General features: G+C 52.8%; 2 protein-coding genes across 2 annotated transcripts; both read right to left on the reverse strand.

Moving 5' to 3' along the window:
• Positions 1-81: 81 nt before the first annotated feature.
• On the reverse strand, positions 82-11,670 carry LOC101616871 (keratin, type II cytoskeletal 5-like). Its single transcript, XM_004649855.2, has 9 exons — positions 11,212-11,670; positions 9,356-9,564; positions 8,314-8,374; positions 7,462-7,557; positions 4,772-4,936; positions 3,891-4,016; positions 3,166-3,386; positions 2,416-2,450; positions 82-813 (listed from the first exon to the last, which is right to left on the reverse strand). Exons 1-9 carry the CDS (start codon positions 11,668-11,670, stop codon positions 587-589), a joined length of 1,599 nt encoding a protein of 532 aa, XP_004649912.1. The 3' UTR covers positions 82-586.
• Positions 11,671-13,998: 2,328 nt separating this feature from the next.
• On the reverse strand, positions 13,999-24,034 carry LOC101616564 (keratin, type II cytoskeletal 75). Its single transcript, XM_004649854.3, has 9 exons — positions 23,534-24,034; positions 22,880-23,094; positions 21,791-21,851; positions 21,145-21,240; positions 20,369-20,533; positions 18,289-18,414; positions 17,934-18,154; positions 16,701-16,735; positions 13,999-14,237 (listed from the first exon to the last, which is right to left on the reverse strand). Exons 1-9 carry the CDS (start codon positions 24,032-24,034, stop codon positions 13,999-14,001), a joined length of 1,659 nt encoding a protein of 552 aa, XP_004649911.1.
• Between the last annotated feature and the right edge of the window lie 1,081 nt (positions 24,035-25,115).

Here is a 25,115-nt window from a genome sequence, read left to right on the forward strand (position 1 = left end):
AAGCCAAAATAAACCCTTCCCCCGCCCCCCCCAAAAAGAGTTGTCACTATCATGAAGGGCAATTGGCTCTGCTGGTGGAAGTTGTCAGGGGAAAATTAGCTGGGGCCCAGGTAAGGACAAGAAAGGAGAGAAAAGGCAAGACACACACACACGCACACACACACACTTTTACCTAGACTGCACTTGGCTGCACTCCTTGGAGCACCAAGGTCTCCACAAAGGACTGAGCAGGAAGCATTTCTTATGGTTGCAGGGGTCAGAAAGATGGAGAAAGACCCCCCCCCCAATGCACCCCTACCGCTTATGGGCAAAGTCTTAGCCCAGGTCTTGGCTCAGAGCAGTTGAGTCAGTGTGGGTAAGAATGGACCCTGTAGTGATCTGAGATGAGGAATGGGTGAGGTTGTCTCTCTGAGGACCTGCCTGGAGGCATGGGGATGGACAAGGTGACCTTGAAACTTGCAGTCCACTTGCGGGTTGGAGTGCCTCTTGCTGGGGATTGTGGGCATGGGTGTCAGCTAAGAAATAGGTTTGGTGCTAGGGAGAGAGAGGTCTGGGGGTGGCGGGTGGCTCCAAGGATGGCAACGCCTTAACTCCGGTAGCTCTTTTTGCTGGAGGAAGTCTTGGAGACGATGCGCATGCTGGAGCTGCTGCCGCTCACGCTGCGACCGCTGGCCGAGCTGTAGCTGAGGCTGCCCCCGCTGTAGCCGCCCCCTCCCATGCAGAGGCCGCCGCCCCCGCTGTAGCCTGTGCCCCCTCCCATGCAGAGGCCGCCGCCCCCACTGTAGCCTGTGCCCCCCGACGAAGACACCACAGCTGTAGAGAGAAGAGACAAGGGAGGTTGTCAGTGACTGCTCTTCTCTGTGTGTTTCTCTACTGCCAGGTTGCTGGGCTGCTCATCAGCCCTGGGACCTGGGGGTGGTGGTGGAGGGGCTTCTTTGGGTGCCCCTCCTTGGGCTCATCCCCAGGTTGGCTCCCCTCCACAGTGGAGTCTTGTTCCAGGTAGTCCCTTCCTCTAGAAGCAAGCCAGCACCTGAGGCTGCAGGAGGCAGGGTGGGCCTGACTCACGGCTGTCATGGCTGGCTGCCTCGGTGCGAAACATCCATCGGGGGTGCTTTTTAGACTCTCAAAGCACTTTCACAACTGCGACCGGGCTGATCCTCCCAGGGGACACTGTCATCGCATGCCCAAGGTCATGCCTGTCATAGACCAGGGCCTATGCTCCCATGCTGTGTTATCCCCCTTTCTACGGAGGGGGACGGGCTCTCATGGTGGATGGGACACGATGCCTCTGATTTGGAGAGGGAGCCCCCTAGATTAGTGCATCAGGACAGGCCTAAAGGTCACTTAGGTGAGCCCCACCTTCAGGGTTTGGAATCTTGGCTTTGTCATTTAAGAGGTGACCCTTTAACACCTGCTGGGACACCAGCTCAGTTCCTTAGGGCACAGCGCTTCCAGCCTTGTCAAACACCCGGAGCCATTGCCAGACCTCCCCTTGGAGTCTGCTTCTGCCTTGAGGCCCTCCTGATTCTTTTGCTGGCTGGTGTCAGGCTTTCCTGGCCTTTCTTTCTTTCTTTCTTTCTTTCTTTCTTTCTTTCTTTCTTTCTTTCTTTCTTTCTTTCTTTTTATTTTTTGGTTTTTTGAGGTAGGGTCTCACTCTGGTCCAGGCTGACCTGGAATTAACTCTGTCATCTCAGGGTAGCCTTGAACTCACGGCGATCCTCCTACCTCTGCCTCCCAAGTGCTGGGATTAAAGGTGTGCGCCACCACGCCCGGCTTCCTGGCCTTTCTCCCTCCCCATCCTTGCCACCTGGGACTCGGGCTCTTACTTCCATGACCAGGGCTCAGGGCTCCTCCTGTACTATCACCTAGAGTGCTGGGCTGTTTGTTCATCAGCGCTGGGACTTGGAGGTGGTGGGGGAGTGAGTCCCTTTGAGATCACCCCTCCTGGTCTCTTCTTGGGAGTCACTGATGTACTCGCTCAGTGCACCTGCTTAGCCCACCATACGGTTCCTATCTGTGTCATGGGCTCTCGTTAGTCATGGCAGCTTCAGTTTCTGCCAGAACAGTCGAGAGCCAGGAACACTGGCTGCATGTGTCGTCCCAACCCCCATGGGTTTAGATTGGGCCTGTGCCCCCATCATGACCACTCCGCGGGGGACAAGTCTCCTGCAGTATCTGGGGGACTTATCCCAGGATGAGAGAAAACCACAGGATCACTTCTCTCTCTGATCTCCATTTTCTTGAACTCAGTAGGATGAAGGGACAAAGAGCAGAGAGGTCTCTACAGAGCTCCTGGTTGGGGGGCTTAATGGCATCCATGCCCAGTTCATTTTCTACTTAGCAAATCCCAGTTGGTGGTACTAGCGGATTCTATCTTGCCTCCCACCTTCCTAGCTTCCCAAGGCATGTACTCACAGATGTTCACGGCCCCGACACCTTCTCCAGTCAGCCTGTGGCAGTTGGGGAGAGAAGACTTGTTATGGCTGAGAAGTTCCAGAGAGCCCGGTGGTTAACAACTACATTCACCTCGTGACCTCCAGGAGGCTAATGCAACTGTGCAAGGGAAACCTGGAGGAGGGCTTGCATCTGAGCAAGGAGCGATACGGGAGGAGGGACTTGTGTCAGGGAGGTGGAGAAGGGCAGTCTGAGTGCAGGCCACTTCTGAGAGCATGTGGAGCCTTTGAAGTTGACCCTGAGGGTGGCTGTGTCTGGTATAGGCCTGGGTAGCAGTGACCCTGACTGTGGCCTTCCGGGTGGTCACAGCCTGTTCCTCACAGCTTCAGCATTGGCCTTGCTTGGACTCAGCAGAAGTTAGAGGGAACTTCTGAAAGTACAGTTGCTTCTTTTGGGGGGAGGGAGGTTGGTGTATTTTAAATTGGATTTTGGAGGTAGGATCTCACTCTAGCCCAGGCTGACCTGGAATTCACTCTGTATTCTCAGGGTGGCCTCAAACTCACGGCAATCCTCCTACCTCCACCTCCTGAGTGTTGGGATTAAAGGCGTGCTCCACCACTCCTGGCAACAGTTGTATTTTTACCCTGTTTCTGATCTTAGGTTTTCTATCTGGAGGCCTGGCACTGGGGAGACTCATGTGGCTTCTGTAGCATGCTGTCATAACTCTGGTGGCATCTGTTTGGGCCATGGTGGGAGCAGAAAGTGGCTTACCTGCACTCCTCGCCCTCCAGCAGCTTCCTGTAGGTGGCAATCTCAATGTCCAGGGCCAGCTTGACATTCATGAGCTCCTGGTACTCCCTCAGCTGCCGGGCCATGTCCTGCTTGGCCTTCTGCAGGGCCTCCTCCAGCTCGGCCAGCTTGTTCTTGGCATCCTTGAGGGCCAGCTCCCCACGCTGCTCAGCGTCGGCGATGGAGGCCTGGAGGCTGGCGCACTGCCAGCAGAGACAGGAGTTTGGGACACCATTCCCAGAGTGCGCAGTGAGATGTGGGTTAGGTTAAAAATAGGGAGACTTCTTTAAGCCAGGCGTGGTGACGCACACCTTTAATCCCAGCACTCGGGAGGCAGAGGTAGGAGGATCACCGTGAGCTCGAGGCCACCCTGAGACTACATAGTGAATTCAGGTCAGCCTGAGCTAGAGTGAGACCCTACCTCGAAAAACCATAAGAATAATGATGATGATGATTACTCTCTGTCTCTATGGGGAATTAAGACCTTGCCAAGGTGAGAGATGGTTCCCTCAGGACAGCGGGTTTATAAAACAAGGCAGACTTGGCCGTGTGTGGCTTCAGGTAGAAGGACCGGTTCTGGGTGAATGTGTTTACATTCCTGGGAGGCCCTTGACAGACTTCTCTGTGCCTGGGCTGAACTAAGCCCAGAGCCACATGTGCCCTGAGCCAGGGACAAGGATGAAATGACGGGGGGATTCAGCCCTAACCTGCTTCTTCAGGTTGTCAATCTCTGAACGGAGCCTCTGCATGGCTCTATTCAGCTCGGAGATCTCCATCTTAGTGGTTCGGAGGTCATCCCCATGACGCCCAGCGGACCGCTGCAGTTCCTCATACTGGGCAGAAGGAGAACAGACTCCAGGTTAGCGATGTGCACAGCCCATGGGCGCTGGGACTGGAGGGGAGAGGGCTGTGGCTCCCATCACCCTGTGGGCTTTCAATGCACTGCTCGCGCAGTCCGGGCATCGCCCCTGTCTGTCCAATCCCTCTGCATCTTCTTTTGTCCCCCTCTCGCTCCCCGGTGTACGCATTTCCACCCACAGATGTGCCTGGCCCCTCTTTCCTCTCCTTCCGACTCCGTGCAGCTACCCCTTCCAGATCAGCACGGCACAGAGCTTTCTGATCATGAAGCTCCTTCCTCCACGTTGGTCTCGACACCCTATCTCACCTCGCATGGTTGCTTCCTGGGAAATCCCATTCTGTCACCCATGTCAAGCCTTTGCCTGGGAGCTTTGGATCAAGCCAGCTCCATCTCTCTCCTCCAAAAGATGCTAAACCTTCCTCGTGATCCCACCGTCCCCATCTTCCTCTTGTTGGCATTGATGGCTCACATTGCCCACTTGTGCCTGTTTCTCTGACACAGAACACAGGAGATGCCTTCTGACCATCTTCTGCCCGTGTTTGGCTACCCCCTTAGCTCTTGATGGTGCTGTCTTTGAGTAGTGCTCAAAACACAGGTGAGGACTAGTCGAACTCAGACCTCTTGGACCCTACCAGACTCGGACCCTAGAGAGGACAGGCTCTTACTTTATTTGCTTGTGAAACCTCTGGTCCCCATGCCTATCTAGTTGACTTGACCTTGACACCTCACCTTAGTCTGGTACCAAGACTCTGCCTCTGCCCGGCTGCGGTTGGCAATGTCCTCGTACTGCGCCTTGACCTCAGCGATGATGCTGTCCAGGTCCAGGCTGCGGTTGTTGTCCATGGACAGCACCACGGACGTCTCGGAGATCTGAGCATGAAGCTGAGCCAGCTCCTGTGATGGGAGCCAAAGGGGCGAGGTGAGGCAGAGCATTCATGTGCACGTACGTGTGTGTGTGCATGTGTTCTTGTACAAGTGTGCAGATGTCTGCATGAGTGCATAGATGTGTGTTTGAGATGGTAATCCTCCTTAGATAGCTGCTGGCTCTGGAAGGGTTCAGAAGGACATCGGGGATACAACTGAATTTACAGGACTCCTTACCACTGGCTGCTCTGCAGTGGCACAGGTAACTCTAGATGGAATTCTCCAGAAGCCACTGCTGTTGCCAAGGAAGCATGCCTGCTGGCTGCCAGTGCTCAGCTGCCTCACACCCTGAGAAAGCCCAGCCCTTCACACTCAGCAGAAACCTCCCCTCGGCAAAGAAGCCAGAGTCAGAAGCGGCCAGCTCTGTCGGTCCCATCTGGTTCCCAACTGCATTGCTTTATGGTCTTCGGGGATGGGAAATGGAAATGAGCTGGGAACTATAGAAAGGACCCTAGAAGCCGGGCGTGGTGGTGCATGCCTTAATCCTAGCACTTGGGAGGCAGAGGTAGGAGGATCGCCGTGAGTTTGAGGCCACCCTGAGACTCCATAGCGAATTCCAAGTCAGCCTGGGCTAGTGTGAGACCCTACCTCGAAAAACCAAAAAAAAAAGAAAGGACCCTAGAGAGAAGTCTAAGGCTCCGCTCTGCTGATTCAGTAATACCCACAGAAGATAGCTTTAAGGGGCTGGAGAGATTGCTCAGTGGTTGTGTGCTCCCTGCTCAAGCATGAGGGTCCAAAACCATGAGTTCAAATCCCCAGCACCCATGTAAACAGCGGGGTATGACCACTCACATCTGTAACCCTATTCCTGTGGGGAGTGGAGACTGGAAAACTGCTTGCTTGGGAACAGCAAACTCAGAGTCAGTAAGCGACTCGGTTGCAAGGAAAAACAAGTGGGGAAGTGATGGAGGGAGACACCCCATGTTTTCCTCCAGCCTTCACAGGCAAGCGCATGGGGCACTGCACTGACACATACACACGTGCGTACACCACTCACGCACAGTGCCACACATGCTACACACACTCAAAATTGTTTTAAAAAGCGGGCTGGAGAGATGGCTTAGCGGTTAAGGTGTATGCCTGCGAAGCCTAAGGACCCAGGTTCAATTCTCCAGGTCCCATGTAAGCCAGATGCACATGGTGGCACATGCATTGGGAGTTCCTTTGCAGTGGCTAGAGGCCCTGGCATACCCATTCTCATTCTCTGTATCTCTCTCTCTCCCTCTGTCTGTCTCAAATAAAGAAATAAAAAAGAAAAAAGAAAAAGAAGATGGTTTTGGATAGTGACTCCACAGTGAATCTGCCAGTGACCTGTTTTCACAACCACCAAAGTAGTTCTGGGAACTCAGCTAGAAAGTACCTATCTACTGCAGACTTCCTGAGTCCCCATCAGGCTAACAAGGCTTGCCAGAGAATTCCAAGACACCCACCAAAGCCAAATCACCCCCTCTTTATTCCTGACAGGTCATACATTCCCCCACTTCAGCAGGCTGTTACATGGCAGCTCTTGGGCTGCAGGCTGCTTTTCCTAAATAACGTCTCCTGCTCGGGACCTCCTCGGAGGGTCTCACTGCCTGGGCTTATAGGGCAGTGGACCTGTTCAGAATTAGAAACCAGAAGAGAATAAGCAGGGCAAAGGAAGGAAAGAGTCTTTGTGGCGTGTGGGCTGTGCCCAACCGAACATGGAGCAGCCACTCCTGCTTCTGGGTCTTCTTGGCACGTTTCTGCTGGCCATATCAGCGACGCCATCTGGAGGCCACCACTCCACCTCAACCCGACCTGCCCTCTGCTCTATCCACACCAGATCCCGGGTCCTTTGTGATCCTGTACACTGTCCCACTCTGTCTTCCTGGCTCATGCCCTCAATTCCTCCATGCCTGCCCATCTTTACTCCATAGTGCATTTTTCCTTATTGCCCCACCGATCCCGTATGGAGTCGTTTTCTGTCTTCTCCCTTTTGCCTGTCTCTCCAACTATCGCCTGAGACCTAAGGAATGAAAGGACCGGTCATGTTTGTTCAACGCTGTCCCTGCAGCCAGGAGACGAGTATTTTGCGTACAGGGGTGCACTACAGAATCATGTCTTCAGGAGAAGTGGGGATCGTGTTACACACTTCCAGGAGCACCTGCAGGTTGGTTGATTGCTAATGGTTTGTGTAATTGCATCAATCTGCAGCGCTTGGAAGTCCAGCAGTGGGGCTGGGCTGGGCGGGGCTGGGTGAGCCACATGGCTGAGAGACAGTTCTTTAGGAAATCCTGTACATTTAGTGACCATCAGTTGTTCTGTCTGCCCAAGGCTGAGTTTTCTACCTCTAGAACGTGTCATCTATTCTGGAGAAGCCCCCTTTCTCCCTTTTCAAGAGCACCAGCCTCTGCCCCATGAACAACATCTTGCAGATGTAATAAGGAGCAGGAAGAAGGCTACAGAAGGAGCCAGCAACCTCTATGCCCAGCTGGAGCGCCCAGCCTTCCTGACTGGGAGCAGGGGCCTCTCACCGCCTCATAGAAGGCTCTTAGGAAGTTGATCTCATCCATCAAGGCATCCATCTTGGCCTCCAGCTCCACTTTGTTCATGTAGGCAGCATCCACATCCTGGGCAACAGAACAGACCATCATCCGGGGCCTATCCTCCTTGGGTTAGCCATGGCTCTGGGCAGTCAGCTCCTGAGCTAGTGGGACAGCTTTAGCTCCTGTGAGAGGGCATGACTGCGACCCATGCTGTGGAGTGGGGAGGTCAATGGGCCTTCAGAGATGCCCACTTGCTCATCAGTTGGTACTACGTGGAAGGGGCTCCTATGTCACCTCTCACAATGAGAAGACCCCATCCTGGACTCTGGGGGCTCCTACTGCCTCTGAGTGCTCTAAGGCTCTCTCCCCCAATCCTACATAGTTACCCGTCCTCACATCTCTGTGCGGTCTCCCAGGCTGCTGCTCCCCAAGTTGTTCTTCCTCCCTCTGCCATCCCTCGGGCCGGGATGTCCCAACTCTGTGACCTGATCCCTGCAAGGACCCTCCCTAGAGCCTTCCTCAGTGTCCGGGATCCTAAGCTCAGGGCAAGGCCGGCTTGGCTTCCCCTGTTGCGCACTGGACTCCTTGATGATGGGGAGGGCTGGTACCCTGAGCCACAGCTCAGATTTGGGAGTCCTGGATTTTTGACCTGCTTCTAACTGCCTAGGTAACCCCTAGAAAACAAAGCAAACCTCCCCCGGGCCTCAGTTTCCTTAGTTTCCAGGTGGAGCTCCTTTCTAGCATTTGTCGCACAAGCTCAGTAAGGCGGCACGGAAAGGACCCGCGTCCGTGGCGGAAGCACTGCGCCCCAGGGGTTGGTAGTCAGGGGGAGCCCTTCACCTTCTTGAGCACCACGAACTCGTTCTCGGCCGCTGTGCGCTTGTGGATCTCCTCTTCATACCTGTGGGCAGGGTGGAGAGAGAAGGGGGGCCGTTGGTGTGCAGGGAGGCCTGGGAGGGAGGTCGGAATTGTGGGAGGGCACAACTTGGAAAATAGCCTATATAGTGCAGCTCTCCTTGTGCCTAGATGCCCCCAAATCCCAAATCAAAAACACCCCCACTTTAATCCGCAGAAAACTCAAGTTGAAAGCACCAGCACAGTGGAACCAGCGTTCATTCTTCCTGTGGCATCTTCTCTCGCAGCCTGGGTCCTCTGAAGGAGCACACTGCAGTCCCCGCCTGCCCCCCTTCCCCCCTTCTCCTCTCCCGTTCCTCTTCCTTCTTGGCTGGTAGCCCCTGTTCTAGCCTGGCTCCTGCACCTTGAATCCCCCGCCTTGTCCCTCAATGTTTTCAGCCATGCTGAACCTTGTCCTAGGCAGTCGTATAAGAAGATGCCACAAGGCCTGGAGGGATGGCTTAGCGGTTAAGGTGTTTGCCTGTAAAGCCAAAGGACCCAGGTTTGATTCCCCAGGACCCACGTTAGCCACATGCACAAGGGGGCGCACGCGTCTGGAATTCGTTTGCAGTGGCTGGAGGCCTTGGAGCGCCCATTCTCTCACTCTCTGTCTCTCTCCCTTTTTCTCTGTCAAATAAATAAATAAAAATAAAGAAGAAGATGCTACAGGAGGAATGAGGGAGGGTTCTGTGGAGGTTAAAGGATATGCAGTATGTCCAGCTCTTTGGGACCATGGCAGTCAATATCAGGTGTAACTCCAGCCCCTGCTTGCCAAAGATGCAACATTTTGGCCCACAGGGCCCCTGGGATCTCTTTCTACCTTTATGTTATTGGATTCCAGCCCATGCCCCAAGTATGTGTCCAATGGGATAGGACAGTTATGGAAGTCAGAGCCTGTTTCCCATTCCCAGCCTCCCCAGAGACCGCTCAGGTCTGCACAGATCCCCGCAGCACAGCTCGGAGCCGGAGTGGCTGAGAGCTCACTCACTTGTTTTTGAAGTCCTCCACCACATCCTGCATGCTCTTCAGCTCTGTCTCCAGCCTGCCCCGCTCTCCTCCCAGGCAGTCCAGCTGCCGCCTCAGGTTGGTGATGTAGGCTTCAAACATGGGCTCGAGGTTGGTCCGGGTGGTTTTGTATTCTTGCAGGAGGCTCCATTTGGTCTCCAGCACTTTGTTCTGCTGCTCTAGGAACCGTACCTGCGCCAGACAGAGGTGGAAACCATGGCGGCTTCCTTGTTGTAGTCCCCCAGATGTTCTGGGAGGTGGGACCCCACATAGTATAGGGGCTGGGCTGTGGATTGCAGTAGGCTTGGGAGATGGGCAGAGGGTTGGGTTTGGAAAAAATGGGGAGGGCCGGAGAGGCTGGAAGCCGTCTGGCTCTATTGACCATGTCATCACGTGGGGACTTAGGAAAAGCATACCTAACAGAAGCCCCGCTATTTCCTATTAAATAAGTAGGAACATTATGGCAGGGAATTCATCTGTGCCTGTTCTTTCTGGCTAGGTTTGTGAGGATGTCGAATCTGCACTCAGTTTCCTGCATACTCCAGAAAAGCATGCATGGCTCACTGTGGACTTCTGTTGACATGACCTGAGTACAATGCCGGCCATGTCTCTTACTAAGTCGTGTGGCCTAGAACAATCCCCTTCCTCTCTCTGCTCCTTCCAGTCCCTTGTGATCTTGGGCTGCTCCTTTGGGTTTCTTGATTTAATCCCATCTCTTCCTCATTCTGGGAAATATGCCTAAATCCACCCCCACCCCCCCACTTCAACAAAATGGAACTGGAATGCCACTCTGGGAATAAATGAGTGGCAGTGTCGGCACGACTTCCGAGATGGTAATATCTCCACAGGGGTCATTAGCAAATGCATTCTTCTCTCTCCCACTGCTGGGGGAAGAATGCCCAGGCTCCAAGTCCCTCTCTGGTGCCATCCCGTCACGCCCTACATCCCCTCCAGAAGAACCAGGGTAAAACTAAGCCCTTCTCAGCTCCTGGGATCCACACTTCGGTTGGTATAACCCAGGCCAGGTAGGGTGACATGGGGACAAATTCAAGAACAGGTGCCTCCAAGATGTCTTTGATTATGTCTACTCTTGCAATGATCTGCTGCCCAAGATGAGGCATTGGTCATTGCACAGGAACCCCAGCCGTCATCTGCTCAGCCCAACTGGGACCTGAGAGGAAAGCTAACTCTCCCAGCAGCAAGAGCTCAAATTGGAGCTCGAGCTGGCTGCCTCTTGGGGTAGTACTCCTTTCACGTGCCAGGAATGAAGTCTAAGTAGTTCTTTGCTCTTCCCAGCCAATAATGTCCAACTGAGTTGCCTGTCGGAGCTGTGTCCTGTGGGGCTCTCTGCCATACCAAAGACCCTAAAGATACCAGTCATGCAGTAGGTTGGACTGAAGCAGAACACACTCATTTCCTATCACCAAAGGAAACTCGCTGAAGGCTCGGAGCGCCCCTTCACTGCCCACTGAGCTTTCTAGGTGTACCCTCTCTCCAGGGAAAGGCCCCTGCCTCAGGAGGACATTAGTGCTAACTAGGCAAGAGTCAGGGACCCAGCCCGTTTTCTTGAACTTGGTACCATTGCTCCTCCATCTACTTTCCTCAAAACTGAACCCCTCCCTTGTGCTGTCTGGCCAAGGCCGTGATCACTGGAACGCTGAAAGGAACGCTGTCTTTATTGTGGGTCAGGGTGCTCTGGGGTCTGGAGATGTTGCGCTCCTGCCCTGCCATCAGATGCACAGCTCTTGGGAAGGCACACAGCTAATCGCATGAAAAGCCCAGAAACCAAAGAGCTTAACAACAGCTGCTTTTCCTGGTGGCACCCCAGCTACCCCTTACCTTGTCAATAAAGGAGGCGAACTTGTTGTTGAGGGTCTTGATCTGCTCTCTCTCTTCCTTGCGCACCCGCTGGAGAGAAGGGTCAATTTCCAGGTGCAGGGGGGTCAGCAAGCTCTGGTTGACGGTGACTTCATGGATGCCCCCAGCTCCAGGCGCCATCCCACCCCCAAATCCATACCCACCGAAGGCACCCCCAACTCTGTACCCCATGCTGCCAATACCCAGCCCACAGGCGGCACCTCCAAAACTGGCCCGGCTAGAACGGTAGCCAGAGATTCTCTTGCTACCCCCGAAGCTATGGAGGCTTCTGGTTCCAAAACCACCACCCAAACTCTTCCCACTCTGGGACACTGAGAAAGAGCTGAAGCCAGGCCGGCAGGCTGGGAGGAGGCTGGCCGAGGCCGCGCTGAAGTTCCTTGTGCCCCCGGACTTGATGGTCACAGAAGATCGCTGGGTCATGGTGGGAGCTGGTGCCGGACAGTAGAGCAGAAGAGCGGAAATGTCAAAGGAGTGGAGAGTGCTCAAAGTCTAGCTCTCCGGGACCCTCCTGGACTTTTATTCCTTTCAGGAACTGGGCTTGGCCCCAGGAGATCAAAGACCACTCTGTTGAGTTCATCTCGATGGCATGTCTGGCCACAGCCCATCTTCCTAGCTGCTAATCATCATGGGGAACACCCTGCCCTGGGCAGGACCAGACCTGGGGAGTCCAGCCCAAGGGAAAGCTGGTTTCCGAGCCCCCTGTTAACCCAGGTTCCCAGGTGCGGGCTGCAGACGCTGCCCCCGCACCACCCCGCACTGCTGCGTGCCCCTGTCTCCTCGAGTCTCCTCTCCTGGCCTCTGGATCCAAGCAACTGCCTTTGCCTGTTCAATCCTAGTCACTTTTTTCTTTTCCTTTAAAAAAAAAAAACCCACTTATTGAGGATTGTTTGTATGCATATCACATGTCAGGTCTGCCACAAGTATTTTTTTAGATTTTCATTCTTGCAACTTTGTGAGGGTGGGAAGATAATAAGAGGAGCAATTGCCAGTGCTTTTTGAGCAGATACCATGGAGAGCTACCCTTCCCCTCACTTCAGCAATGGCCAGTTTTGTTCCTGGCATGCATGCAAAGCGATTGGAGAGCAGAGTGGCCAGGTAACCTGGCGAAGATCATATGGCTGGTAAATGTCAGGCCAGTGTTAGAACTCAGGGTGACATGTCTGCAATCATCATGCTCCATACAGTTGTCAAAGTCACACCTTTAGATGACCAGAGAGGATTCCTGTCTTAGGGAAGCAACAGCCTTGCCATCACTCCCATTCCTGTCTCTCCATTGCTGTCCTCCATGACCTTAGTCAGCCCTTCCTGGAAACCAGAACATTCAGTGATTTTCTCTCAGGGTCATTTCTTTCTGTCTTGCAATCCTCGGCGGGGGCCCCTTTTTAAATTTTTTAAAAATATTTTTAGTTATTTATTAGAATTGGAGAGAAAGGAAGAGAGCAAGAGAGAGAATGGGTGTGCCAGCCACTGCAAACAAACTCCAGATGCGTGCACCCCTTTGTGCATTTGGCTAACATGGGTCCTGGGGAGTTGAACCTGGGTCCTCTGACTTTGCAGGGCAGCACCTTAACCACTAAGCCATCCCTGTAGCCCCCAACTTTTTTTTTTTTACATGAATCTCTCTTCTAACTAACTCATGGTCTTTCCCTTCCCTGCTCCTGCCCCAGCATAAGGAATTCCCATAACCCTGTCCACAGTTCCCATCGTTTCCACAATGGTTCCTGAGTGCTGAGCCCACTCAGTCCGAGCACACCTCAGCCCAGGCCTAATGGGAGGGGTCCAGGAGACTCATAAACTCAGGAATGTGGGTGCTTCCTGGGTGTCTCCCTGCCGCCTGCAATTCCAGCCACCATTAACGAGCTCACTGGCTCCTCAACCTGGCCCCGGGGCTGACTTTTAACTCCTCTCCTGGCCTGTTATTTCTCTCCTCAGGTTTGCAAGTTGGAAGTTGTCAGGGAAACAATCAGGCCCTTTGCTGGTGGAGGCTGGAGCCACCCGCCCCAGGTCAGCGATGTCTGAGAACATAGGCTAGTTTGGGGCGAGGGTGGCATCGCCCTGTATGACGTCTTGAGGAGGAGGATGGGCAGGGCTTCTGCCCTGAGGTTGGTGTTTCCAAAACAAAGTGACCCAAGGAGTCGTGGGAGCAGGTGATGCTGGAGGGGGCGAGGCGGGCAGCGCTCCCCCCATGCCCCTCTCAGCTCCAGGGAGAGGGCAAGAGCTGACGCCACCCCAGTCACTGTTTGGATGGAGCAGGGGAGAACTGCTTTGGGCTCATGACTGTGGCACACAGAGAGGCAATGCCATACACATTACACATGCTTTTAATAGACACATTCCGGGGAGGGCACAGAGAAGTATTCACTCCAGCTGGCAACTTATAAGTAGCCAGACGCTGGCAAGCAAGGACAGCCTAACATTGAGATGGCCTAGGCGACAGATGCCCCCATCACTGCCTCTGGGATGGAGGGTGAGGCTATGGGGAACATTTGCAGCCCAGCAGGCCCCGCTGAGTGTGAACTTGAGAAGAGAACAGGTTTGCATGAATAACACAAACAGCCGGGGGCTGCCTGGAAAGACAGGGTGGGCTCACCGCTCAGGAGCCTCCAACAAATGGGCTTAACCAGGGTGCCAGGCTGCCCAGCAGCCCAGGGTCCTGGTGCAGGAGAGATGGCAGAAGGGACAAGGCATCCAGGTGCAAGTGCAAAGGGATCTCAAGGCAGGGGGCTGGGAAGCCAGCGGCTGGCCAGCTTAGTGTTTGTAGCTCTTCCTGCTGCAGGATGTGGTGGAGAGGAACTTGACACTGGAGCCACTGCCCCCTGGGCCCCGGCTGCTACTGGTGGTGAAGCCAGAACCTCCCAGGCCTGTGCCCAGGCTGTGCCCACCGCTGGTGGTGAAGGAGTAGCTGCTGCCCCCACCAAGACCCAGGCTTCCACCTCCAATGCTGCTGCCACCGCCATAGCCACTGGAAACAGTGGAGGTAACCACAGCTGTGGGAGAGAGGGGACAGCGTCACAGTCACTGGCGGGGGAGAAAGCACGGGCTGTCCCTGCAGTCCTCGGGGTGGGAGGGGTGGCCTCATAGGTGGTTGCTGGCCTCTCTCCTCCCTCCCTGCTTAGTGAAATTCTGCCCTTCTCCTCTAGCTCTGGCATTTCTGATTCCCCATGACCCTGCCACTGTCTCCACGCGGCTCCGTCTGAGCCTGTCTCCTCTCTTGAGCCTGGCTCTGGAATCTTCTTCCTTCTGGAAGCCCAGAAGGTATGCTCTTTCCTTGGTGTCCTCCAACATTGATATTCTAATCCCAGACGGCTGCTGGAATATTCTGGATACAACAAAGATGAATCCATTGGCCAGTCAACTCTGCCTCTTTTTTTCTCCCAGTAACCTGTCCTACTAATTTAAACAGCACCATAAACACTCTATAATCAGTACCTGACTGTGGGCTCAGCACAAAGATAACTGAGCTAGAAGCTGGCCTCTGCCATAGGGTGAGTTGTAGTCTCCCAAGTGCCGCCTTGACCCCCTGACCCCAAGTACCCCAAGTACCTAGGAAATTCCACTTTTTGGAAACAGGATCTGAGAGAAAGAGGGAAGGTGTCCTTGTGAAAGACCCAGAAGCAAGGTCACATGTCACAGGGACACACACTGAAGGGAGGCAGCTGCAAGCCTAGACCAAGGACCGGTGACCACTGCCGGAAGCTAGGAGACAGGGGAAGGGGTTCAGAGGGAGCTGGACCCTGCTGACACGTTGACTGGACCCGTAGCCTCCAGAACCAGGAGACAAGCATCTAAGTTTGTGGCACTGTATTGCAATAGCTGAAGGAAATCAACACAGTCCTCTAGATGCATCCAAGAGAAAGGTAACCTTAAGGTATGCCTCGGGCCCCCAAAGTTAGCTTTACAGGTCTATAGATCACTTGACAGAAGACACTAGGAAAGAAAGGATATTTCAGAGAGCTCTGCCATCTGCAGCTACTGGCTCATATACATCCTTAAAAAATTTTTTTTAGTATTTTTATTTATTTATTTGAGAGTGGCAGAGAGAGACAGAGAAGGGAGAAAGATAGATAGATAGATAGATAGATAGAGAGAGAGAGAGAGAGAATGGGTGTGCCAGGGCCTCCAGCCATTGCAAACGAACCCCAGATATGTACGCCCCCTGTGCATCTGGCTAACATGGGTCCTGGGGAATCAAGCCTCGAACCGGGGTCCTTAGGCTTCACAGGCAAGTGCTTAACCGCTAAGCCATCTCTCCAGCTCCATAAGTCCTTTTTGTATGTGGCTTTTATAAATCCTTCATCAAGAAATGCAAACTCAAGCCAGGCATGCTGGAATACACCTTTAATCCCAGCACTCAAGAGGTGGAGGTAGGAGAATCACAGTGAGTTCCAGGCCACCTGAGATGACATAGTGAATTCTAGGTCAGCCTGGGCTAGAGTGAGACCCTACCTTGAAAAAACCAAAATAAAAAAAAAAAATGCAAACTCACTTGTAGGATGTGAGTTGCAGTCACTCATGCTGGTCTACAATGTCAACACCGAACTTTGTGAGCGATGCCCACTCTTTCAGGCATAACACAGGTCACCAGGGCTTTGGAACAGATAAAGTGACTATCATGTTCCATACAGCCTGGCTGCCCTGAAGAGTTCTGACATGTATCTGAAGCTATGCTCCGCAGAGCTGAGCCAAGCAGCAGTCTCTTGGCAAACTGTTCTCAGGAGGTGGGGCCATCCCACTGGCCTTGTCCTAGTGCCTGTCATGAAGGCTCACTCCAAACATCCAAGAAGACCTTGTATTTCCAGAACTCCTGTCTGCATCCATTGCTCCTTTCTGTGGTCTCCTCTAAGTTAGATTCATAGTCTCAGAGAGACTGTACAGGATCATGGAGATGGGAATTATGCCTGGGGATTTTTTTTTTTTTTCTTGGTAGGGTCTCACTCTGGCTCAGGCTGACCTGGAATTAACTATGTAGTCTCAGGATGGCCAATAACTCAGAGTGATCCTCCTACCTCTGCCTCTTGAATGCTGGGATTAAAGGCATGTGCCACCACGCCCAGCATTGGCTGGGGCTTTTTAAATCCATGCAGGACAATTATGGCAAGCCTCCCATCACCTGGTCTGTACTGCGGCACTGTTATACCCAAAGAGGTAAGAATAGTGAACTTCAAGTCTCTTCTAGAACTTGGGAAGCAGAGGTAGATGAGGATTTGAGGCCTGCCTGGGCTACATGAGATCCATCTCAAAACAACAACAAAACTCTTTCTTGCCGAACATGGATTCTTTCCAACAGACTTAAGACCTCGATGCTACTCAAAATGGACCCTGCCTGTGACATTCCCAATGTGGTCCAAAGATGCCAAATGTTGGATGCCCTTGTTCTAAAGCCTCATGTCTGTTTCTTCTCCCCCACACACATGCGCTCCCAAGTGACACAGGAAGGGTGTCATACTCACAGATGTTCACTGGAGCAACTCCCTCTCCGCTCAGCCTGATTGGGATTAAGAGAAGGAAGGTCACTCTTGTGGCCAATATCTTGCAGGCATTTGCAAAGACATTTTTGGCAACTGTTTTATAAAAGGGCATTGAAAACCCTTGTGTTATTTCAATTGCAGAGGAAGTGCAGGTTGAAATTCTAAAAATGGCAACAATCTAATGAATGGAGTAATGGGGAGTTTGAGGATCACAGGAGGAAAACACATCATCTCAGAAACACCGCCTTGGTTTATTACACTGCTAACAGTGGAAAGGCAGGACGTTTCCTATAACAAAACTTCTCTCTCAACAAGGGACTCTTCTCATGCACTGAGGTTGTGCTGTGGAGAATCATATGAGTCATAAAAGCAATGATAGCAACAAGCAGTCCATTATTGTCCTAGCAACTGGCATCCGTTCCTAGACACATACATAGAACTAGCATTTACTGAGGACCTATGTCACACCACTTACTTCTCTCAACAATCCTATTAGGTCGGTATTATTATCTCAGTTTTACGGTGGGGAAACTGAAGCCCAGAGAGGCTCATTAACTTGCTATGTCACAAAGCTGGGCTTGAAGCCATCTTCACTTGAGTCCAAGGCCGGTGTCTTTGCCACTGAGCTGAAGGAGAGCTGGCATGTCTGAACTCTGCTTGCACACCATGCATTGCCTTGACAGCTCCATGCACAGTCCTCTTTAACCTATACGCCAGGCCAGGACCATCATTCCATTTCACTGGTGGGAACCCTGAGTCTTGGGAAGGTTAATGACTTGCCCTGGCATCAAGCAGAACACCACGTTCCCGTGAGCTTTCACCTAATTGTCCAATGGTCCCTTCATCCTGCCAAAGGACGAGAGGAGGGAACCAACTTTCCCAATGTTACCTAGTGAGTGGAGGGTCTGTAAGTTCAAGCCTTTTCATACCACATTCTTACATGTGCCATATGACCCTTTGGCAGAACGTGATTGCTTAGAGCTAGTTCCTCAGCTCTTAGATGTCTATGGGGCGGGCGCCAAGTGTACTTATATTTCAGATGAGTTAGAAACCTGGGAGAAAAATTATACCTATATTGTCACAGCCCAATCCCACCTGCATTTCACTCTTTTCTAGTAGAGAAGGGGGCCACAGCATCCTCAGCCCCTAGGACTGTCTGGGTAGCTGGGGCGACTTCACTTGCTTTGCGACAAGACTGGTGCGCCCTGCCTTTACCTGCACTCCTCGCCCTCCAGCAGCTTCCTGTAGGTGGCGATCTCCATGTCCAGGGCCAGCTTGACGTTCATCAGCTCCTGGTACTCACGCAGCAGCCGGGCCATGTCCTGCTTGGCCTTCTGCAGGGCCTCCTCCAGGTCCACCAGCTTGGCCCGTGCATCCTTGAGGGCCAGTTCCCCACGCTGCTCAGCGTCAGCGATAGCCGTTTGCAGACTGGTACACTGGAAAGAGAAGCGAACATCAAGAGCCCTGCGGACAGCTCTGGGCAGTGAGGATCCGTGGATTAGCAGTCCTCGGAGATGGCAGGATGACCCAGAAGAAACGGATGCTCTGGAGCTCGCGGCCAGAGCTCTACCTGCTTCTTGACGTTGTCGATCTCGGACCTCAGTCTCTGGATCATACGGTTCATCTCCGAGATTTCTTGCTTGGTATTACGGAGGTCATCGCCATGCCGGCCTGCAGTGACCTGGAGCTCTTCGTACTGATGGGACCAGAGCAGACACAGTCAGCTAGTCCCATTCCTGTGCACCATGAGCAGGACACGCATTCACTGGTCTCACTCTCCTTCCCTCATTCATTTCACATGGTATTTCTTGAGATGCTTGCGGGACCCAGGAGCATAAATAGACCTCTGCGTCCCAAGCTGCTTCTGAGGAGACAGACGCTAAGCAAACCGGTATCTTTTCAATTTTATATTCCAAAGAGATGTCAGTGCCATGGAGGAAATGAACAAGGCCCTTGAGAGGCTACAAAGGAACATGGCTGAGATTTGGAAGCGGGGAGATGGGGCAAGGAAATCTGCTCAGACTGTGGTCTGAAGGATGGGAAAGAGGGCTGGAGGTAGCCATCTTGGGGAGAGAACATTCCACATGGAGGAAAGAGCCTGTGAGATGACCCCAGGGCAGAAGTGTGGTGGTGGTGAGTTCTAGGAGCAAGGAAGTAGCTCAGTCACTGTCACCGGAAGGTTCCTAGGCTTTGAACACGCACCCAGACTGACTGTGTCCATGAATTTTAGCAGCCCTGCAGACACCAACACAGAATCAGGGAGTAGAGGTAGGGAAACCGTGCTGCATGGGGCAGAGGCTACACCCACCCAGTTCTGATGTGATGGAGTCCCTAGTCTCGGTGGCTCTCGGCATGAAGGTGTGGGCCCAGCGCACGCTCACTCAGGAGGGGCAGTTATGCCTTGCCTCCTCCAGCAGACGGGCGTGGAAACCGCCTTCTCCATTGGGAGAGCTCCTGCCTGAGTCAACATCTGTCCAGTTCGGAAAGTGGTGGACAGCTTAGCTTCCTCTGCCTCTGGATACTCATGACCCAAAGAGGCAACAGCCCAACAGCGCAGAGAGTTGTCTGCTGACGATTTCAACCACTTCCTCGCGGGCTTAAGTGCACTCTGCCTCTGATCACTGTCAATGAGCTGCACTGTGGACCCATGCCACCTCCTTCTTTTCTAGTTTTTCCATTAAATTAAAAAATATTTATTTATTTATTCATGAGAGAGAATAAGAGTGGGCTCCCCAGGGCTTCTAGCCACGTTATTCAGATGCATGAGCTACCTTGTGCATCTGGCTTATGTAGGTACCGGGGAATCAAACTTGGGTCCTTAGTCTTCACAGGCAAGTGCCTTCACCACTAAACCATCTCTCCAGCCCCACCTCCTCCTTTCCTACCACACTTCTAACCAGAAAGTACTACAGCAGTACAAAGGGGTGGGAATCAGAGTTAGGTGAGCAAGCAGTTGCCTGTGTACAGGGCCTGGGGTTGGCAGGGAGCTGACCACACAGGTCTATTGCATCCTTACAGGTTAAAACTCCTGGCCATCTGAGCCTTCAGACAGTGCTCTATGGTCATCTCCACCTCCTTCTTCTAGACGTGTGTGTGTGCTCCGGCTGCTTGCTCAAACGTAACTATTTTCCTAATCTTTTCCACTCTTTTGTCTTTCACTGCTTCCCTATTGGATGGAAGACTTGAATCTCCCTGAACTCTAAACTCTTGTTGTTGTTAATGCTGTCCTTTTACCATCTGTGCTCGCCCCCTCCATTTCATGGCTTTCCAGACTGAATTCTCTGTTTGCAATTTAGCTATTTACAGCCTGAAGCCATTCCTGTCAGAGCGTATGTATGGAATTAATCATCCCTTTAGGACCTGCCTGATGACTACATCTTGGTGATCTGGAGTTTTTCCAAGTCTCCTCCAATCACGAGAGATGTGGGGACAATGAAGGCCCTTCTGAGCACCTAGCATTGCTCAGGCAACATACAGATGTATGGTTAGGTTTCCCTGAGTATTTCAACTAGATTTTCCCGCTATCAATGCTACTTTTGCTAAGTTTTAAGAAAGAAAGAAAGTGCTGCCATTTCCCGAGAGAAGCAAGGAAGCGAGTGGAGTGTCAGAGAACACCGACTCCGGGCCTATCGTGAAGACGCCCACCTCACCTTGGTCTGGTACCAGGACTCCGCCTCCGCCCTGCTGCGGTTGGCAATGTCCTCATACTGCGCCTTGACCTCGGCGATGATGCTGTCCAGGTCCAGGCTGCGGTTGTTGTCCATGGACAGGACCACAGAGGTGTCACTGACCTGGTTTTGCATCTGGGACAGCTCCTACAGGACATCAACTCAGTGTCAGCCGGGAGCAAGATGAAGGGATCTTGAATCTCCAAGGTGACTAACCACCTAGGTTAAGAATCCTTTCTCTGGTATCCCTCTTAGCGATCCTTCCAGCTGTCTCCTGGGCGCTCCCAGACATATAGGGGATCCCATCCTATCTCTGGATGATGCTTAGAACCATGCCCTCCCCATAACAATGTGACTTCATCACTTCCTTCCTCTATCTCCTTTTCCACAGACCTATAGAGTAAGGCACAAGATGAGCTATCTTCAGAAGGCAAGAAGCCATTTGGCCAGCAAGTTGGTGGGGGCACAGTTGGCCTCTGAACTTTTACGACTTCATCCCTAGGCTTTGGGAATCAGTAATCCTGCCTTGCTAGGCTTCTCCTGCCATGATGTGTGCTGGGAAAACAAGCCTCAGGGTTGAGGTAGTTTTACGTGCTAAAGTCCCCTTCTGTTCTCTCTGGGCCTCTTCCTCCTCCAGGCCCCAGCTTGGGGTGCCTGGGGCAAGAGGCTGGGTCAACACGCTAAGTGACTAACACTGCAGCATCCTCTACTTTCTAGGTTCTGGTACCCGGGCAGTAAGAATGCTTGCAGACTCTTACTGCCTCAAAGATCATCCGATGGAAGCTGATCTGGTCAGTCATGGAGTCAACTTTGGCTTCCAGCTCCACCTTGTTCATGTAGGCTCCATCCACGTCCTGGAAAGACAACCCAGGAGGCTTCCCTGAGATCCCCAACTCTGAAGAGGAAGTCAAAACAAGCTGGGCCCAATTCAGCCTGGATTTTAGAGAACTCTGGGTCTGGGGACTGGTGATGGGAGATCTCTGAGACTGCTTCTTGTGCTGTCTGAGCTAACCCAAGTAATGGCAGTGCAGAACCTCAACACAGGGGGGCATTCTGAAAGGTCTGAGCGCTCCACACAGTCTTGGCATCGATGTGATAGTTCTTGGTTAGCCCAGAGTCAGACCAGCCCCCATTCTAAAATTCAGTGTGGAGCCTTTTCTTCTCCTTCTTCCTCTCTTTCTTCTTCCCCACTCCCTCCTTCTCGCTGCTGGAGACCAAACCGACCTTGCACGTGCTGGGAGAGCTCCACCATGGAGCTATACCAGTGCCCTGTTTATCTGAGACAGGGTTTTCCTATGCAGCCCAGTCTGGTTTCAAACGCATAGCCCTCCCATTTCCACCTCCTCCTGGTGCTGCGACGGTCAGCTCAGGGATGGATCTCTTTTGAGAGACATTCCTACTTGCCTTCTTCAGGGCCACAAACTCATTCTCTGCAGCTGCGCGCTTGTTAATTTCCTCTTCATACCTGTAAAGAGGGGAGCGAGGGGGCGTACTATTGAGCAAGGCTTCCTCTTAACTCTTCTCCAACTGCTGGAGCAAGAATTAAGAGACCTCAAGGCCGTTCCAGTGATTCCACTGACCTGTGCATGACTCGGGGTGATTCACATCACCTCTATTTCATCCTCTATAAAAGACAGATCATTTCTTCTGCTGGTTTTTAAGTTTCTTTTTATAAGGCTAGAAGATGAGTATGGACTTATGGGAATAGAACTATGCCCTTGGGGAATTCCATCTCTTTATAGGTGCACAGTCCTAATCGTCAAAAATATATGGTGCCCAACGTGTCTCCTGAATCTGCGGGGCAAGCTCCTTTTGACATATTCTCCCTGGGCCACAGGGGGCCCACTGAACAGGCTTCTTTTGTAGTTAGGTGGAGCTCAAGCCAGCTAAGAGGACATTGCTGTCCCCTACTACTTCCTCCACAGCAGTCCAAATGATGAACAAGCCAATATGTGCTTCCTGAGGGAAATCAGACTGCCTTCTTGAATGCCCCTTTTCTTCCCACTGCTCTTTACTCCTGAGCCCATGCCTTCTTGGAAATGCAGGCCACCTCACTCACTGAACTTGTGTCCAGTGCAGCCAGTGCCCTAAAGGCGAAGTAATGCTTCCTGCAGAATGATCTGCAGTGTTCTGTTAGAGGATGAGGTCGGCTTCCCTCTGCAGGCATGCACACAGGTAAGAACGGGCTCTCCATTAATAACGATGCTGAATAAAGGTCCCTTGCTATTTTTGCCTCCTGGGCCATGGCTGCATGTTCCAGTGCTCCTCGCTGAGCTGGCAATCATTCTTTTTTTTTCCTTTTCAATTTTTTTTTATTAACAACTTCCATGATTATAAAAATATCCCATGGTAATACCCTTCCCCCACACACACACACATTTTCCCCTTTGGGAAACGGCTTAGCGGTTAAGGCATTCATTCTTTTGCACTTTAGTTCTCAGAAAAAGGAGCTTTGGGATTGGTTGCGTCACCAGGAGCCTGTCTTTCCCTCACCTGGCTTTGAAGTCTTCCACCACCTCCTGCATGTTCCTCAGCTCTGCGTCCAGCCTTCCCCTCTCGGCAGTGATGCCATCCAGCTGTCTGCGGAGGTCATTGACGTAGGTGTCAAAGAAGGGCTCCAGGCTCTGCCTCACGGTCCTGGAGCCCTGCTCCTGCAGAAGGTTCCATTTGGTCTCCAGGACCTTGTTCTGCTGCTCCAGGAAGCGCACCTAGAGGGACAGAGAGAATGAACCTCGCTTGAGAAGCTGGCGAGGCAGAGTCAGACCCAGACACAGAAAAAGATGACTTTCACCCCATGACCAGCAGCCAGCTCCATCGCTAAGTGAGAAAGCCCAGGAAATCGCTCAAAGACAAGGGGTTTCAATGAATAGACATTGTGGGGGAGACAGAGCCCCGATGGGGGAGATCGGGTGCCTGGGCAGTTTCTCAACACTGTTGCTCTAGGCTAGGGTAGTTGGCACAGGGGAGGTGCTCCTCTCGGATGGTGATTCCCACACGGGAACCAGGGGGTCATTTCTACAAGGTCCTGTGGGCCATCTGGAAATGCCCCTGTCCATGGCTGGTTCTCTCTGATGGGGGCTTTTCCCCTGGGGACCCTGAATGGCCGCAGTCTCTTCCGAGCTGGAGGCGCCAGGCACCAGCCCCCACCTTGTCGATGAAGGAGGCGAACTTGTTGTTGAGGGTCTTGATCTGCTCCCGCTCCTCGGTCCGCACCCTTTGGATGGTGGGGTCGATTTGCAGGTTGAGAGGGGTCAGGAGGCTCTGGTTGACGGTGACCTCTTGGATGCCTCCCGACGGGCAGGCAGGGAAACCGGGACCACCATGGCTTCCTCCAATACCACCCGCATGGGAAAAGGCACTGCTGACCCCATACCCACCGCTAGCCCTGCCGCCAAAGCCACCTCGGAAGCCGCCGCCAGAGCACCCCCCGATGGACAGCCGCTTGGTGCCCCCCAGGTTGTAGAGGCTCCGGCTTCCAAAGGCAGCGCCGGCGCCCCCCATCCTGCCAGGACCCCCACTGCTCCCAGCGGGTCGAGCCACCGAGATGGAGCTGAAGCGGGGACGGCCGGCCACCGGGGTGCTGGCCGAGGTGGTGCTGAAGGCCCTGCGGCCGCCGCTGTGCCAGGTGATGGTGGACTGCCGGGACATGGTGGGCGACACGGGCGGGTGAGAGGAGCCTCTGAGGTGGGTGCGCGAAGGATGGAGAAGCCAGGCAGCTGGGCCGCTGCAAGCCCCTGGGCTTTTATGGGCTTCCACGAAGGGTGGGGCAGGACTAATGAAGGGGGGGGGGCTGCTGATGGCATCCCCTAGGCATCTGCCAACCCTGAGCTCACCCTCAGCACCCTGCGGGAAATGGTTAAAAAAAAAAAAAAGCCACTGGTTGGTTGGTTCCCCGCCCCCTCCTCCACGTGGAAACTTCTTTCCAGTTGCAACTTGATCAGCAGACCAGTGAGAAGCAAGTTAATTGCTTTCAGTCATGTCCTAATCATGCCTCTTCTAATGGCCTCAGAAAACACGGCCTCATTACGGAACCGCTTTCTTAGGCCTGGGACCAACTCCCTTCTTGTGCCAACACCAGCGACGGCAATTCGCTGTTTCCTGTTTTTGTAGTGTATTTCCTGTGCCTGAGAATTTTCTCAGGAGCTACTGCCCAGCTGCTCTCATCCCATCAGGCTGGTCCTCCAGGTTGATGCTCATCTTCCTCAGATTTCTACCCAGTGGATGGCCCGTCTCTTTTGCTAGAAGCAGCCAGGCGCTGTTGGACAGATCACATGTGATTTTCTGGAGCATGAGTGTGTGTGTGTGTTTGTGTGCACATACTTGCATGACGTTTCTCTTTCTTTTTTTCTGTTTTTAGATTTATTTTTATTTATTTATTTGAGACAGAGAGAAAGAGAGAGAGAGGGAGGGAAAGAGAGAGAGAGAGAATGGGCACACCAGCGCCTCTAGCCACTGCAAACGAACTCCAGATGCATGTGCTACCATGTGTATCTGGCTTACACGGGACCTGGAGAATTGAACCTGGCAGGCATGCGCCTTAACCACTAAGCCATATCTCCAGCCTGACATTTCTTAAAGAAAACTTTTTAAAATTTTATTTTAGAGAGAGAGAGAGAATTGGTGTGCCAGGACCTCAGCCACTGCAATCAAACTCCAGATACTTGTGCCACATAATAGGCATGTGCAACCTTGTGCTTGCATCATCTTTGTATGTCTGGCTTACGTGGGA

Source organism: Jaculus jaculus, chromosome 6, assembly GCF_020740685.1.
Source record: "Jaculus jaculus isolate mJacJac1 chromosome 6, mJacJac1.mat.Y.cur, whole genome shotgun sequence".
Lineage (NCBI taxonomy): Eukaryota > Metazoa > Chordata > Mammalia > Rodentia > Dipodidae > Jaculus > Jaculus jaculus.